General features: G+C 47.6%; 1 protein-coding gene across 1 annotated transcript in view; it reads left to right on the forward strand.

Annotated features, from left to right (window-relative positions):
• Positions 1-1,467: 1,467 nt before the first annotated feature.
• alg13 (ALG13 UDP-N-acetylglucosaminyltransferase subunit) overlaps positions 1,468-17,506 on the forward strand; it is a gene marked incomplete at both ends in the record, with an annotated part of 17,116 nt that continues 1,077 nt past the window's right edge. Inside the window, 24 exons of the mRNA XM_079160101.1 lie at positions 1,468-1,587; positions 2,588-2,671; positions 2,851-2,901; positions 2,991-3,037; positions 3,980-4,052; positions 4,151-4,232; positions 4,412-4,577; positions 4,826-4,880; positions 5,267-5,384; positions 5,498-5,562; positions 6,763-6,863; positions 6,947-7,032; positions 12,851-13,115; positions 13,248-13,355; positions 13,451-13,595; positions 13,733-13,904; positions 13,982-14,017; positions 14,105-14,160; positions 14,253-14,321; positions 14,706-14,823; positions 14,960-15,079; positions 15,182-15,222; positions 15,805-15,916; positions 16,440-16,544. Coding sequence (XP_079016227.1) covers positions 1,468-1,587; positions 2,588-2,671; positions 2,851-2,901; positions 2,991-3,037; positions 3,980-4,052; positions 4,151-4,232; positions 4,412-4,577; positions 4,826-4,880; positions 5,267-5,384; positions 5,498-5,562; positions 6,763-6,863; positions 6,947-7,032; positions 12,851-13,115; positions 13,248-13,355; positions 13,451-13,595; positions 13,733-13,904; positions 13,982-14,017; positions 14,105-14,160; positions 14,253-14,321; positions 14,706-14,823; positions 14,960-15,079; positions 15,182-15,222; positions 15,805-15,916; positions 16,440-16,544 — 2,395 coding nt within the window. The remainder of the gene's footprint in view (positions 1,588-2,587; positions 2,672-2,850; positions 2,902-2,990; positions 3,038-3,979; positions 4,053-4,150; positions 4,233-4,411; positions 4,578-4,825; positions 4,881-5,266; positions 5,385-5,497; positions 5,563-6,762; positions 6,864-6,946; positions 7,033-12,850; positions 13,116-13,247; positions 13,356-13,450; positions 13,596-13,732; positions 13,905-13,981; positions 14,018-14,104; positions 14,161-14,252; positions 14,322-14,705; positions 14,824-14,959; positions 15,080-15,181; positions 15,223-15,804; positions 15,917-16,439; positions 16,545-17,506) is intronic.

Below are 17,506 nucleotides of genomic sequence, written 5' to 3' on the forward strand. Positions count from 1 at the left end.
AAAACAAACAATCAAATTTAATGTAATCATAATTACATTTAAAAAAATCATTTTATTTTTTAATAAAAAAAGAATAAGAACACAATTCAATCTATATATTTTTTTTTTTATTGTTTATTATCATAATTTTTTAAGAAAAGAACATTTTTTTTACAAATATATTTAAAAAAAAGAATAATGATAGTTAAAGCTGCGAGCAGCGATGAACGGGCCCTCGCATTCTCCCGCCCGGCTGGACTCCGGCTCGTGTGGACCGCCCGATGCCCGAAAATTTAGCAAATCGTCCACCGCTTCCTGTATCCGCTGTGTGGCTCTACAGAACACACGCAAATATGTATTATGTTACTCCATATCAAATGTAAACCACATCATGTAAAAGTAATGTAAATCGGATGCTGTATGTCAGAAAATGCAGATTTCCTTTTGCCAGCAGGTGGCGCTGTGATTATTAGTGGAAATGAGCTTCTGGACATCCTCAGGCCATGAGTGTTGTGAAGCATGGGAAGTTTTGGACCGTTTGGAACAAGTCCAGCTGAGTTACATCAGCTTTTTTGATGGGGAATCACATAAAGTAGCCGCCTGCTACGACTAAGCCATTCCGTCAAACGTAAAGCTTTTGAAAACTTTGAATCACAAAGTTCTTGAGATTGTACGGACAAAATTTGAAGTGGATCTGACAAATTCCGTAGGAGGAGTTCGTTAAAGTATACCAACTACAAATGGACAAAAATCTATCGAAAAATGACCCAAAAATCAAAATGGCCGACTTCCGGTACAGTTCAGAGCATGGTCCCAAGAGACTTTATTTTAAGTCTTCAGGGAATACATGTGCCTACCAAATTGCACACAAATATGCAACCTATATCAGATGGCTATATTCACCAGGCCTGACAAGTGTGCAAAATCTGGTGAGTTTTCGAGTATGGCAAGTCCCCCAAATATGCGCCCGATGTACTATGTGTATTCGAATTTCAATAGGGCCTTCCCGGCCGATGTTGTTGGTTGCTCGGGCCCTAATTAAACAAATATATATTTAAATTAAAACATTTTAATAAAACATTATGAACAATATTAAACACAACTAATACTTCTGTATTTTTAACAGCAGTATTTATACTTTTACTACAGTCAAGATATTTATTTATATATTTATATTTTACTTCAGTGTTTGAGTAAATTAAATATTACATCATCGTTCATTTTATCAATAAATAAAAATAAAAGTGAGTGTCGATGTGATGACTTCAGACTAATGTGACGTCAGACCGTTTAAACGCTAAAGAACTAAACTTAATATTTCTGACCGTCGCTTCGGTTCCTGAACGCTCCAGCAGCTGTGAGTCGCGTCGCGCGCTCATCAGACCTAATTAAACTCACCTGTCGGTGTGACGGCAGCGGCTCGTGCGGCGGCGTCTGAAACCGGAGCGAGTGTTTACCGAGTTTACCGGGAGTACCGTGAGTACCGGGATGCAGAAAGGCCTGAAGAAGTACTTCGTCAACATGGACGAGTACCTGTGCAGTCTGGGCCTCTACCGGAAGATGGTGGCGCGAGACGCGTCCAGTCTGTTCAGAGCCGTGTCCGAACAGGTGTGTGTGTGTGTGTGTGTGTGTGTGTGTGTGTGTGTGTGTGTGTGTGTGTGTGTGTGTGTGTGTGTGTGTGTGTGTGTGTGTGTGTGTGTGTGTGTGTGTGTGTGTGTGTGTGTGTGTGTGTGTGTGTGTGACTCTCTCTCTCTGTGTGTGTGTGTGTGTGTGACTCTCTCTCTCTGTGTGTGTGTGTGTGTGACTCTCTCTCTCTGTGTGTGTGTGTGTGTGACTCTCTCTCTCTCTGTGTGTGTGTGTGTGTGACTCTCTCTCTCTCTGTGTGTGTGTGTGTGTGTGACTCTCTCTCTCTGTGTGTGTGTGTGTTACTCTCTCTCTCTGTGTGTGTGTGTGTGTGTGTACGTGCGTGCGTGCGTGTTACTCTCTCTCTGTGTGTGTGTGTGTGTGTGTGTGTGTGTAGTTGTATTACTCTCGCTCTGTGTGTGTGTGTGTGTGTGTAGTTGTATTACTCTCTCTCTGTGTGTGTGTGTGTGTGTGTGTGTGTGTGTAGTTGTATTACTCTCTCTCTGTGTGTGTGTGTGTGTAGTTGTATTACTCTCTGTGTGTGTGTGTGTGTGTGCGCGTGTAGTTGTATTACTCTCTCTGTGTGTGTGTGTAGTTGTATTACTCTCTCTGTGTGTGTGTGTGTGTGTAGTTGTATTACTCTCTGTGTGTGTGTGTAGTTGTATTACTCTCTCTGTGTGTGTGTGTGTGTGTAGTTGTATTACTCTCTCTGTGTGTGTGTGTGTAGTTGTATTACTCTCTCTGTGTGTGTGTGTAGTTGTATTACTCTCTCTGTGTGTGTGTGTAGTTGTATTACTCTCTCTGTGTGTGTGTGTAGTTGTATTACTCTCTCTGTGTGTGTGTGTGTAGTTGTATTACTCTCTCTCTGTGTGTGTGTGTAGTTGTATTACTCTCTCTCTGTGTGTGTGTGTGTGTGTGTGTAGTTGTATTACTCTCTCTGTGTGTGTGTGTAGTTGTATTACTCTCTCTGTGTGTGTGTGTGTAGTTGTATTACTCTCAGAACTACCATCAGAGGATCCGTCAGGACTGCGCTGACTTCATGAGAGCCAACAGATGCAACTTTGAACCGGTATGTTCAACATGGACCATTTTGTTGGGGCGGTGGGGCATGAACATTTTTCTTCCTCCAAAGTGGGGTGTGACAGAAAAAGTTTGAGAACCACTGTACTAACCGGCTAGTCGACGGGCACTGACCGGTTAGTTAACCTACACTAACCTGCTAGTTAACCAGGTTGTTTTCTCTTTCAGTTTGTTGAAGGTTCTTTTGAGAAATATCTGGAGCGTCTGGAGGACCCTAAGGTGAGCTGCTGTGACAGTGTGTAACAGGCGGCGGTGTGTGTGCGCAACAGGTGGTGTGTGTGTGTGTAACAGGCGGGATGTGTTTTCAGGAGACGGTGGGTCAGGTGGAGATCAAGGCTCTGTCTCAGCTCTACAGGTGAGAAACACTCAGGTACACATGATCAAGTCTTTCATTGACTACAGACATGGACTACAGACAGACTGCATACAGTGACTACAGACTGCAGACAGTGACTGCAGACAGTGACTGTAGACTGCATACAGTGACTGCAGACTACAGACAGTGACTGCAGACAGTGACTACATACAGTGACTGTAGACTGCAGACAGTGACTGTAGACTGCATACAGTGACTGCAGACTACAGACAGTGACTGCAGACAGTGACTGCATACAGTGACTACATACAGTGACTGTAGACTGCAGACAGTGACTGTAGACTGCATACAGTGACTGCAGACTACATACAGTGACTGCAGACTGACTGTAGACTGCATACAGTGAATGCATACAGTGACTGCAGACTGCATACAGTGACTACATAGAGTGACTGCATACAGTGACTACATAGAGTGACTGCAGACAGTGACTGTAGACTGCATACGGTGACTGCATACAGTGACTACATACAGTGACTGTAGACTGCAGACAGTGACTGCATACAGTGACTGCAGACTACAGACAGTGACTGCAGACTACATACAGTGACTGCAGACTACATACAGTGACTGCATACAGTGACTGCAGACTACAGTGACTGCATACAATGACTGAATACAGTGACTACATACAGTGACTGCATACAGTGACTGTAGACTGCATAGTGACTGCAGACAGTGACTGCAGACTGCATACAGTGAATGCAGACAGCATACAGTGACTGCATACAGTGACTGCAGACTACAGACAGTGACTGCAGACTGTGACTGCAGACTACATACAGTGACTGCAGACTACATACAGTGACTGCATACAGTGACTGCAGACTACAGACAGTGACTGCAGACAGTGACTGCAGACTGCATACAGTGACTGCAGACGTGTGCAGTCTGTAGTACAAATGTGTGTTTTGTGTGCAGCCGTTGTTTCCTGATCTACCGTTACCCGGGGAAACCAGCCACGGTGATCTCAGAGGACGACTTTGTTGACAAGGTGAAGAAGTTTGTGTCATTTTGTTATCGTATAAATATCATAAAAATCATCTCAGTATTTTCTACAAAGTCAAAGCTAATTGTTACTTTGTTGCCTAGGTGACGCTGTGTTGCTCCATCAACGGTCACTATGACATCGTTTACCCGAGGACTTACCCCGTCTCTGCTGCCCTCTGTCAGTGTGAGTACTGGTCACTGATTGGTGGATCACAGTGAGTGACAGCTTTAAAGGGACAGTACAACATTTCACTGTCAGGTTCACCTTTTTGTGTGTGTGTGTGTGTGTGTGTGTGTGTGTGTGTGTGTGTGTGTGTGTGTGTGTGTGTGTGTGTGTGTGTGTGTGTGTGTGTGTGTGTGTAGCTCTTTTCTATGAGCTGCTCTACACTCAGGTGTTTGGGTTTGAGGAGGCGGAGCTCTGTCAGGCTATGGAGGCCTTCAGGGTCGGAGGTCGTCGCTATAGAAACAGCCCATCAGTGTGTAGTGACGTCGACTTTGGGTATGACACACCTGAGGACCGATGTCATAGGTACACACACACTGATGTCATGAATCAACGTTCACCAAATCTTCAGTCCTGCAGCAAAATAACTGACAATATAATAAGATGTTATTATTTACTGTACTGTTTACTGATACTCTTCATCGTCACTTCCTGTTTGTTCTGTGTTTACTGATACTCTTCATCATCACTTCCTGTTTGTTCTGTGTTTTGATGGTTGCTCACCTGTACAGTGACATCGTGTGTGTGTGTGTGTGTGTGTGTGTGTGTTACAGGGAGGAGGCGGAGTCGGCTGGAGCTGCAGACGATAAATTGCGCGCCGAGACGAAGGTGAGGGGCCGACTCGTCATGGTGTCATGTGACCATATCGGGGGTTTTGTGGTGGTTGATAAAGAGTACTCGAGTTCTTTTCTATTTAGTTGTTATAGTTGTCGTGTAAAAGACTATTAAATGTTCTACTTCAAAGCCAGAACAAGGTGGAGCTTTAAAACAGTGAGTTCCTGTTCACTCAGTCAAATCTAATAATGAGATGAAGTACTAAAGCTATCTTTATCAACGTCCACATGAATATTAAAATCACCTACAAGAACTACTTTATCCGTTTTAAGGACTAAACTTGATAAGAACTCTGGACCTGAGATAAATATGTAGAAGTGTTTTATTATCCAATCCTGAAAGCTGCATCCATCCTGACCCCTTGTTTTTTAATTGGTCAGCCTCCTGCTGAAGTCCCGCCCCCTTCCAGACTGTCTCTGCCTTATAAGGTCATGAAGTCTCTGGATGGAGAAGCGTACAGAAACCTGGAGTTTGACGTGTGGCAGGACACCTGTAAAGGTACGAGTCCTGGAGAGGAACCGCTTTAAAACCTCATCATATTGTTTTTAATATGAGCTCATTACTCACAATGATGGCTTCTAACATATTATGAATCAATGTTTATCTGACAGAGATGCAGAAGACGGACTACATGGTGTTTGCAGGGAGGCAGTACTTCCTGGGAGACAAGTGTCAGGTAACATAATACTGGAACTACTACATCCAAATACTGCTTCAGGATCATTGCTGCTGGTCGTACAGCGAGTAGTTCTCTGAAGGATTCAATGTATATCTTCTCTTTTCTACTTGTAGTTCTCTAAAGCAGTGCTTCTCAACTGGTCTGGCTGCGCGACCCAAATGTTCAACTTCTGAAATGTATTTAAAGTAAAGATGGTTCAGTCTGACCCTGAACGCGTCCTCAGCAGTCGTAGCAGATCTCTTGTTCAGAGAAGTAGTTCCTGTCAGTCCTCGTCCCACACGGTTCACGTAAACCAGTAAAACTGCTGTTTACGTCTGTAGATTCGTCCATTTGTAACACAAAATGACCGCTTAACTTAATTCATCTGTGGTCTGATGTCATCCGACACGTCTTCAATTCGTCTACTTATCGTGTCATTTGACAGAGGAGTAGTTTTCAGTTTATCCGCGGCGGATTGATCCTCCACGTCCACGTCTGCAGGTCAGTGAGACCCTGTGTGACGTCCTCAGTTTGAACGGGTTTATCTTTGAGAGACAGGGTTCTGTTTCCAAATGCTGCTCCAGAACCTCGCTGCACAAAACTCACTGAGGATTGTGCTCTTTTGTCCTCAATGTAAGAAAATCCACATCTCGCGTGATCTCGCGTGGTCTCGCGTGGTCTCGCGTGGTCTCGCGTGGTCTCGCGTGGTCTCGCGTGATCTCGCGTGGTCTCGCGTGATCTCGCGTGGTCTCATGTGGTCTGTCGTACTTGCGTTTCGCTCAATCAGCATGAAAACACACAGTGTGTGTGTTCTTCTATACTATGTGTGTCTATTAGCATTACAAGGCATTGACACCAAATACTGTTGAGGAGTGAGAATAACTCAGCTGCATAAAGAATCCCCTTCAAAATAAAAGCACAGGATTTTTAATTTTCTTTCTCCAGGCAAAGGCCGCGACCACTGAAGACGGGTCCTTGACCCCCCCACCAGTAGAGAATCACTGCTCTAAGGATTCAATGAGTCTTTTGTACTTGTAGTCTTTCTACTTTTGTTTGACCTGCTTTTGAAACCTCCTCCCTCGAGGAGTGGCATCAACCAATCGGCTTGATCGAGGTCAACATGATGGTTGTCGTGTGGACGTCTCTGGGACGTTGACTGTCTGTCCTCCTGTAGGACGGCCTCAGGTGTCTCCATAGTTCCATCTGTGTCTGTCTCAGGTGCGTCTGGAGCCAAAGGGGAAGTACTACAACGCCTTCATCCAGGAAGTAGGAACACACCCGTCAGCCGTCACCGTCTTCATCGAGGAGCTGGGAGAGAAGTAACGCACCACCTGACTGAAACTAACTCCAGCTGAGAACCACGAAGACGTCTTTCATGTCCACATGTCCTTCTCTGTCTCAGACACCTGGTTCCTCTAACGGATCTGAAACCAGTCAATCCAGTTCCAGCCTGGAACGTTGCTGCTCCCACCAGAAAGGGAGACCTAGGTCCGTTCACTATGAGGTCCACCTAGTGTCCCCTCTCCAGATGTGTGGTCTAATCCCTCATGTCTCTACTGTCTCTACTGTCTCCATGTCTCTACTGACTCCATGTCTCTACTGACTCCATGTCTCTACTGACTCCATGTCTCTACTGACTCCATGTCTCTACTGACTCCATGTCTCTACTGTCTCCATGTCTCTACTGACTCCATGTCTCTACTGACTCCATGTCTCTACTGACTCCATGTCTCTACTGTCTCCATGTCTCTACTGACTCTACTGTCTCCATGTCTCTACTGTCTCCATGTCTCTACTGTCTCCATGTCTCTACTGACTCTACTGTCTCCATGTCTCTACTGTCTCCATGTCTCTACTGACTCCATGTCTCTACTGACTCCATGTCTCTACTGTCTCCATGTCTCTACTGTCTCCATGTCTCTACTGACTCCATGTCTCTACTGACTCCATGTCTCTACTGTCTCCATGTCTCCATGTCTCTACTGTCTCCATGTCTCTACTGTCTCCATGTCTCTACTGTCTCCATGTCTCTACTGACTCCATGTCTCTACTGTCTCCATGTCTCTACTGTCTCCATGTCTCTACTGTCTCCATGTCTCTACTGACTCCATGTCTCTACTGACTCTACTGTCTCCATGTCTCTACTGACTCCATGTCTCTACTGTCTCCATGTCTCTACTGACTCCATGTCTCTACTGTCTCCATGTCTCTACTGACTCTACTGTCTCCATGTCTCTACTGTCTCCATGTCTCTACTGTCTCCATGTCTCTACTGACTCCATGTCTCTACTGTCTCCATGTCTCTACTGACTCTACTGTCTCCATGTCTCTACTGTCTCCATGTCTCTACTGTCTCCATGTCTCTACTGTCTCCATGTCTCTACTGACTCCATGTCTCTACTGACTCCATGTCTCTACTGTCTCCATGTCTCTACTGACTCCATGTCTCTACTGACTCCATGTCTCTACTGACTCCATGTCTCTACTGACTCCATGTCTCTACTGACTCCATGTCTCTACTGACTCCATGTCTCTACTGTCTCTACTGACTCCATGTCTCTACTGACTCCATGTCTCTACTGTCTCCATGTCTCCATGTCTCTACTGTCTCCATGTCTCTACTGTCTCCATGTCTCTACTGTCTCCATGTCTCTACTGTCTCCATGTCTCTACTGTCTCCATGTCTCCATGTCTCTACTGTCTCCATGTCTCTACTGACTCCATGTCTCTACTGACTCCATGTCTCTACTGTCTCTACTGACTCCATGTCTCTACTGTCTCCATGTCTCTACTGACTCTACTGTCTCCATGTCTCTACTGACTCCATGTCTCTACTGTCTCCATGTCTCTACTGTCTCCATGTCTCTACTGTCTCCATGTCTCTACTGACTCCATGTCTCTACTGTCTCTACTGACTCCATGTCTCTACTGACTCTACTGTCTCTACTGTCTCCATGTCTCTACTGACTCCATGTCTCTACTGTCTCCATGTCTCTACTGACTCCATGTCTCTACTGACTCCATGTCTCTACTGACTCCATGTCTCTACTGTCTCCATGTCTCTACTGACTCCATGTCTCTACTGTCTCCATGTCTCTACTGACTCCATGTCTCTACTGACTCCATGTCTCTACTGTCTCCATGTCTCTACTGTCTCTACTGTCTCCATGTCTCTACTGACTCCATGTCTCTACTGTCTCCATGTCTCTACTGTCTCCATGTCTCTACTGACTCTACTGACTCCATGTCTCTACTGACTCCATGTCTCTACTGACTCCATGTCTCTACTGACTCCATGTCTCTACTGACTCCATGTCTCTACTGTCCATGTCTCTACTGTCTCCATGTCTCTACTGACTCCATGTCTCTACTGTCTCTACTGTCTCCATGTCTCTACTGTCTCCATGTCTCTACTGTCTCCATGTCTCTACTGACTCCATGTCTCTACTGACTCTACTGTCTCCATGTCTCTACTGACTCCATGTCTCTACTGTCTCCATGTCTCTACTGACTCTACTGTCTCCATGTCTCTACTGTCTCCATGTCTCTACTGACTCCATGTCTCTACTGTCTCTACTGACTCCATGTCTCTACTGTCTCTACTGACTCCATGTCTCTACTGTCTCTACTGACTCCATGTCTCTACTGTCTCCATGTCTCTACTGACTCTACTGTCTCCATGTCTCTACTGACTCCATGTCTCTACTGACTCCATGTCTCTACTGTCTCCATGTCTCTACTGACTCCATGTCTCTACTGACTCCATGTCTCTACTGACTCCATGTCTCTACTGTCTCCATGTCTCTACTGACTCTACTGTCTCCATGTCTCTACTGTCTCCATGTCTCTACTGTCTCCATGTCTCTACTGTCTCCATGTCTCTACTGACTCCATGTCTCTACTGTCTCCATGTCTCTACTGTCTCCATGTCTCTACTGACTCTACTGTCTCCATGTCTCTACTGTCTCCATGTCTCTACTGTCTCCATGTCTCTACTGACTCTACTGTCTCCATGTCTCTACTGTCTCCATGTCTCTACTGACTCCATGTCTCTACTGACTCCATGTCTCTACTGTCTCCATGTCTCTACTGTCTCCATGTCTCTACTGACTCCATGTCTCTACTGACTCCATGTCTCTACTGTCTCCATGTCTCCATGTCTCTACTGACTCCATGTCTCTACTGACTCTACTGTCTCCATGTCTCTACTGTCTCCATGTCTCTACTGTCTCCATGTCTCTACTGTCTCCATGTCTCTACTGACTCCATGTCTCTACTGACTCTACTGTCTCCATGTCTCTACTGACTCCATGTCTCTACTGTCTCCATGTCTCTACTGACTCCATGTCTCTACTGTCTCCACTGACTCTACTGTCTCCATGTCTCTACTGTCTCCATGTCTCTACTGTCTCCATGTCTCTACTGTCTCCATGTCTCTACTGTCTCCATGTCTCTACTGACTCTACTGTCTCCATGTCTCTACTGACTCCATGTCTCTACTGACTCCATGTCTCTACTGTCTCCATGTCTCTACTGACTCCATGTCTCTACTGACTCCATGTCTCTACTGACTCCATGTCTCTACTGACTCCATGTCTCTACTGACTCCATGTCTCTACTGTCTCTACTGACTCCATGTCTCTACTGACTCCATGTCTCTACTGTCTCCATGTCTCCATGTCTCTACTGTCTCCATGTCTCTACTGTCTCCATGTCTCTACTGTCTCCATGTCTACTGACTCCATGTCTCTACTGTCTCCATGTCTCCATGTCTCTACTGTCTCCATGTCTCTACTGACTCCATGTCTCTACTGTCTCTACTGACTCCATGTCTCTACTGTCTCCATGTCTCTACTGACTCTACTGTCTCCATGTCTCTACTGACTCCATGTCTCTACTGTCCATGTCTCTACTGTCTCCATGTCTCTACTGACTCCATGTCTCTACTGTCTCTACTGACTCCATGTCTCTACTGACTCTACTGTCTCCATGTCTCTACTGTCTCCATGTCTCTACTGACTCCATGTCTCTACTGTCTCCATGTCTCTACTGACTCCATGTCTCTACTGACTCCATGTCTCTACTGACTCCATGTCTCTACTGTCTCCATGTCTCTACTGACTCCATGTCTCTACTGACTCCATGTCTCTACTGTCTCCATGTCTCTACTGTCTCTACTGTCTCTACTGTCTCCATGTCTCTACTGACTCCATGTCTCTACTGTCTCCATGTCTCTACTGTCTCCATGTCTCTACTGTCTCCATGTCTCTACTGACTCTACTGACTCCATGTCTCTACTGACCATGTCTCTACTGACTCCATGTCTCTACTGACTCCATGTCTCTACTGACTCCATGTCTCTACTGACTCCATGTCTCTACTGTCTCCATGTCTCTACTGTCTCCATGTCTCTACTGACTCTACTGACTCCATGTCTCTACTGACCATGTCTCTACTGACTCCATGTCTCTACTGACTCCATGTCTCTACTGTCTCCATGTCTATACTGTCTCCATGTCTCTACTGACTCTACTGACTCCATGTCTCTACTGTCTCTACTGTCTCCATGTCTCTACTGTCTCTACTGACTCCATGTCTCTACTGTCTCTACTGTCTCCATGTCTCTACTGACTCCATGTCTCTACTGTCTCCATGTCTCTACTGTCTCCATGTCTCTACTGTCTCCATGTCTCTACTGACTCTACTGACTCCATGTCTCTACTGTCTCCATGTCTCTACTGTCTCCATGTCTCTACTGACTCCATGTCTCTACTGACTCCATGTCTCTACTGACTCCATGTCTCTACTGACTCCATGTCTCTACTGTCTCTACTGACTCCATGTCTCTACTGACTCCATGTCTCTACTGACTCCATGTCTCTACTGACTCCATGTCTCTACTGTCTCTACTGTCTCCATGTCTCTACTGTCTCCATGTCTCTACTGTCTCCATGTCTCTACTGTCTCCATGTCTCCATGTCTCTACTGTCTCCATGTCTCTACTGTCTCCATGTCTACTGACTCCATGTCTCTACTGTCTCCATGTCTCCATGTCTCTACTGTCTCCATGTCTCTACTGACTCCATGTCTCTACTGACTCCATGTCTCTACTGTCTCTACTGACTCCATGTCTCTACTGTCTCCATGTCTCTACTGACTCTACTGTCTCCATGTCTCTACTGACTCCATGTCTCTACTGTCTCTACTGACTCCATGTCTCTACTGACTCTACTGTCTCCATGTCTCTACTGTCTCCATGTCTCTACTGACTCCATGTCTCTACTGTCTCCATGTCTCTACTGACTCCATGTCTCTACTGACTCCATGTCTCTACTGACTCCATGTCTCTACTGACTCCATGTCTCTACTGTCTCCATGTCTCTACTGACTCCATGTCTCTACTGACTCCATGTCTCTACTGTCTCCATGTCTCTACTGTCTCTACTGTCTCCATGTCTCTACTGTCTCCATGTCTCTACTGTCTCCATGTCTCTACTGTCTCCATGTCTCTACTGACTCTACTGACTCCATGTCTCTACTGACCATGTCTCTACTGACTCCATGTCTCTACTGACTCCATGTCTCTACTGACTCCATGTCTCTACTGTCTCCATGTCTCTACTGTCTCCATGTCTCTACTGTCTTTACTGACTCCATGTCTCTACTGACCATGTCTCTACTGACTCCATGTCTCTACTGACTCCATGTCTCTACTGTCTCCATGTCTCTACTGTCTCCATGTCTCTACTGACTCTACTGACTCCATGTCTCTACTGTCTCCATGTCTCTACTGTCTCTACTGACTCCATGTCTCTACTGTCTCTACTGTCTCCATGTCTCTACTGTCTCTACTGTCTCCATGTCTCTACTGACTCCATGTCTCTACTGTCCATGTCTCTACTGTCTCCATGTCTCTACTGTCTCCATGTCTCTACTGACTCTACTGACTCCATGTCTCTACTGACCATGTCTCTACTGACTCCATGTCTCTACTGACTCCATGTCTCTACTGTCTCCATGTCTCTACTGTCTCCATGTCTCTACTGTCTCTACTGTCTCCATGTCTCTACTGTCTCCATGTCTCTACTGTCTCCATGTCTCTACTGTCTCTACTGTCTCCATGTCTCTACTGACTCCATGTCTCTACTGTCTCCATGTCTCTACTGTCTCCATGTCTCTACTGACTCCATGTCTCTACTGACTCCATGTCTCTACTGTCTCCATGTCTCTACTGTCTCCATGTCTCTACTGTCTCTACTGACTCCATGTCTCTACTGTCTTCTTGTCTCCGGGTCTCTTCTGCCAGACACGGACCCTCGTGCTCAGCGACATCATCACCGTCATCGCTACTTCAGGAAGTCTCGTGGCAGCAGCGGGTTGAAGGGGGCGGAGCTTCTGATGCCGCCGCCGTCCTACGGAGGCCCGGCTCCCTCCGCCCTGCCCCCCCGCTTCCAGCCAGCGGGCCACCCCCGCCCGCCCCCACCCCTGTCACCGGGAGCCATGACCTACGATCCCTACGCCCCCCCACACCACCACCCCTCAGCCAGACCGCCTCGCTACGGAGCCTCCAGGTGGGACTCAAGCAGACCAACACCTGAGTGTGTCACCTGTAGGTCACCAACATGTCTGAGGAACTCCTCTCTGTGTGTGTGTGTGTGTGTGTGTGTGTGTGTGTGTGTGTGTGTGATTCTGATTCTGGTCAGAAGCTCCACCCGTTTCCTGAACCGTCACCTGATTGGTCCTCAGTTGACCTATTACCACCCTGGCAGGAGATATTACCATGACTACGAGAGCTACGCCTTCAGGTCACGGTAACCAACACGCATCACATGACACATGGTGACCATGACAACAGGACTACCACAAAGACAAACTTTTGTCGTTAACGTCGTTTGTTTTTGTTCAGTCGCAGTCGCCGTCAGCTGGCGGCGGCCATGAATAAAGACGGTCAGTTTGGTTTCCCCCCCGAGGAGGAGGAGCCGTCCGACCTGGACGCGACCATCGCCTTCTACCAGCTGGACGACGCCGACGGAGGCTTCCCTCCGCTGGCCGTGAGCACAATACCATGTCTCCTTGTCGCTGTGTCTCCTTGTCGCTGTGTCTCCTTGTCGCTGTGTCTCCTTGGCGTCATGTCTCCTTGTCGTCATGTGACTGTGGTGTAATACAATGTGGCTCCTCCCCTTCTCAGGGCCCCCCTGTGGCCCCTCGTCCCTCCATGGGAGCCCCGCCCCCTCCCACTGGCTCATCCTACAGAGTTCAGAGAGGCTCGGGGCCCCTCCCCCCCGAACCTCCTCCAAGGAGCACCCCCGTCTGTTCATCAGAGGAGGACCAAGAGGATACCAGCACCGTGGAGGACCAGGGTAAGTCCTCTTTTATTGTGGAGGAGTCAGCAGGAAGTTGTTCCATGTAATCTGATTACTGTGTGTGTTTCTGTCAGCCGAGTACACGGAGGATTACATCTACATCACTCAGGGTGAGTAGAGTTGACCTGGAAGTCTTCACTAGGAGACAAGGAGACAAGGAGAGGAAGTGATGCAGTCTGAATGTGACCTGTTTTCAGATCAGAACTACCAGCCCTCAGGAGTTTACTCTGCTGCTGAGCCCTCCACCAACCAGGTAACACACCTGACCTCAGACCTGCTGGATGTTTTCATAGTGGGTCTCAAATCCACACATGAGACAAAAAACAGTTTCTCTTATTTTGAAAGGATGATCAGGAAAGAGGAACTGCTGACTCTCCACCGAGACCAGAGCTGAACTACAGCTACACACAGCAGGTACACACCATGTTGACACCATGTTGACACCATGTTGACACCATGTTGACACCATGTTGACACCATGTTGACACATGTTGACACCCTGTTGACACCATGTTGACACATGTTGACACCCTGTTGACACCATGTTGACACATGTTGACACCATGTTAACACATGTCTCCTTCGCCCCGTGATCCTCTTCCTCACCCCCTCTCACCTTTGTCTCACCAATCTGAGCTTCTCTTCACTTAAAACACAACGATAGCCGACTGAACTTCCTGAAATGGTTCGATTCTGAACTAATTCCATCGTGTGTGTGTGTGTGTGTGTGTGTGTGTGTGTGTGTGTGTGTGTGTGTGTGTGTGTGTGTGTGTGTGTGTGTGTGTGTGTGTGTTTCAGGTAGTGAAACCATTAGTCATCTGCTCTTCACCCTCCTCTTCCTCCTCCTCACCCTCTTCTCCATCATCACGTGTACCTGCAACGGCCCACCTGCCGGCTGCCACACAGACACGCTCAGGTACACACACACACACACACACACACACACACACACACACACACACACACACACACACACACACACACACACACACACACACACACACACACACACAGCAATACAACAAATTTGATTGTGTTTTTTCTGTTCTTAGTTGCCATGGCAATTCCAGCCTCTTCTCCCTGGTTGGTTAATGAGTTAGGTGAGCCTGTCTGCACCATGGTAGCTCCGCCCCCTTACTCCTATGACCCTAACGGCAGTGATTTACCCCGAGGTCAGAGGTCAATCAACATAAACAGACCGTGTCACTTCCTGTTGCAGCTTCTTGTCTCACTTCCTGGTGTGTGTGTGTGTGTGTGTGTGTGTGTGTGTGTAGACTGCAGAGTCCTCCAGTATTACTTCAACTTAGGAGTCCAGGTAAGAGAGTAACTAACCCCCCCTAACTCTTTACTACCCCCCCCCTAACTCTTTACTAAACCCCCCCCTAACTCTTTACTACCCCTCCCCTAACTCTTTACTAAACCCCCCTAACTCTTTACTAAACCCCCCGAACTCTTTACTCCCCCCCCCTAACTCTTTACTACCCCCCCCAACTCTTTACTAAACCCCCCTCCCTAACTCTTTACTCCCCCCCCCCCTAACTCTTTACTAAACCCCCCTAACTCTTTACTACCCCCCCTAACTCTTTACTACCCCCCCCAACTCTTTACTACCCCCCCCTAACTCTTTACTCCCCCCCCCCTAACTCTTTACTACCCCCCCCCCCTAACTCTTTACTCCCCCCCCCCTAACTCTTTACTTCCCCCCCTAACTCTTTACTACCCCCCCTCTAACTCTTTACTACCCCCCCTCTAACTCTTTACTACCCCCCCTCTAACTCTTTACTACCCCCCCCCTAACTCTTTACTACCCCCCCTCTAACTCTTTACTACCCCCCCCCTAACTCTTTACTACCCCCCTCCCCCTCCCTAACTCCTTACTACCCCCCCTCCTCTGCAGTGGTACCATCAGAGCTGTTGGCAGCAGCAGGCGTACCCCGCCACCTCGCCGGAGGCCTCCTACTCCTACCAGCACTACACCCCCTACCTGAACCAGGAGCCCCCGCTGCATGGTGAGGCCTGCTCACGCTCTGATTGGCTGCTGGGGAGAGAGCCGTCAGTTCATTGGTGGTGTGGCCACCAATCAGCAGCATCATCAGCTCTTAGTATCACATGTCACTGACTGTTGAGTTAGTTCATGTGTTAGCTTAAGTTGGTTCATGTGTGAGTTAATGGGTTAGTTAGTGAGTTTATGGGTTAGTTAGTTAGTGGGTGAGTTAGTGAGTTAGGTAGTAATGAGTTAAGCTGATCTGAAGCCTGATGGTTCATCAGCTGATTCTTCTGTTTGTCTTTTAATATCTTTTTAAATTCCTCCTTTTTCCGGTGACTCTGCTTGTGTTCTGGTTCTAGATGTTCTAGTTTTAATCTTTAGAGATCTCATCTCCTGGACCCTGAACCTCTCGTGGTAGTTTGTTTCTGTTGCTCCGTCATGAATACAGATGTTGATTTATTCTCTGACCACGTCAAGAACTTACATCTGTTCACTTGTTTGTTTATGTGACCTCATCGTGTTTATATGACCCCCCCCCCCCCCAGCCGTCCCTCCTTTGTACCCTGAGACTCGAGGACTCCATCAACCCCCCTCCTACTACCCAGAATCCACCAGGGCAGGAGACGGACAGACGGACGGACACAGCGGCGGTCAGTACTCTCTGTTGTGTCAGATAGTGAAGATGTATTTATTTATATATAAATAAACCTTTAATATCAAAGTGAAAACAGATTTTTACAAAATGTCAATTATAATATTGTGTGTGTGTGTGTGTGTGTGTGTGTGTGTGTGTGTAGATCTTTCTCATTCTTCTTAAACAGCTGGAGCTGTCAGGTTGCTCAGGGGTCGGGTGTGAACGGCTCTTGTCAGGTGGAGGTCTGGGCTTTGACTTCCACAGCATCCAGCTTGTTGTCTCTGAACCGTTTCTGTGGAGCGTTTGCTGTTTGCTTGGGGTCGTTGTCTTGCTGGAGAATAAATCTTCTCCCAAGTCGTAGTTCTCTTGCAGACTGAGTCAGATTATCCTGCATTCATGTTCCCGTCTACCTTTACGAGACTTCCAGGGCTGCTGCTGAGGAGCATCCCACAGCGCGATGCTGCTGCTGAGGAGCATCCCACAGCGCGATGCTGCTGCTGAGGAGCATCCCACAGCGCGATGCTGCTGCTGAGGAGCATCCCACAGCGCGATGCTGCTGCTGAGGAGCATCCCACAGCGTGATGCTGCTGAGGAGCATCCCACAGCGTGATGCTGCCGAGGAGCATCCCACAGCGCGATGCTGCCGAGGAGCATCCCACAGCGCGATGCTGCCGAGGAGCATCCCACAGCGCGATGCTGCTGCTGAGGAGCATCCCACAGCGTGATGCTGCTGCTGAGGAGCATCCCACAGCGTGATGCTGCTGCTGAGGAGCATCCCACAGCGTGAAGCTGCTGAGGAGCATCCCACAGCGTGAAGCTGCTGAGGAGCATCCCACAGCGTGAAGCTGCTGCTGAGGAGCATCCCACAGCGTGAAGCTGCTGAGGAGCATCCCACAGCGCGATGCTGCCACCACCAAGCTTCACGTGGAGATGGTGTGTTTCTGGTGATAGCGTCTAGTCTGATGAAAAAGCTCAATG

This window comes from Pholis gunnellus (assembly GCF_910591455.1).
Source record: "Pholis gunnellus genome assembly, chromosome: 5".
NCBI classification, from domain to species: domain Eukaryota; kingdom Metazoa; phylum Chordata; class Actinopteri; order Perciformes; family Pholidae; genus Pholis; species Pholis gunnellus.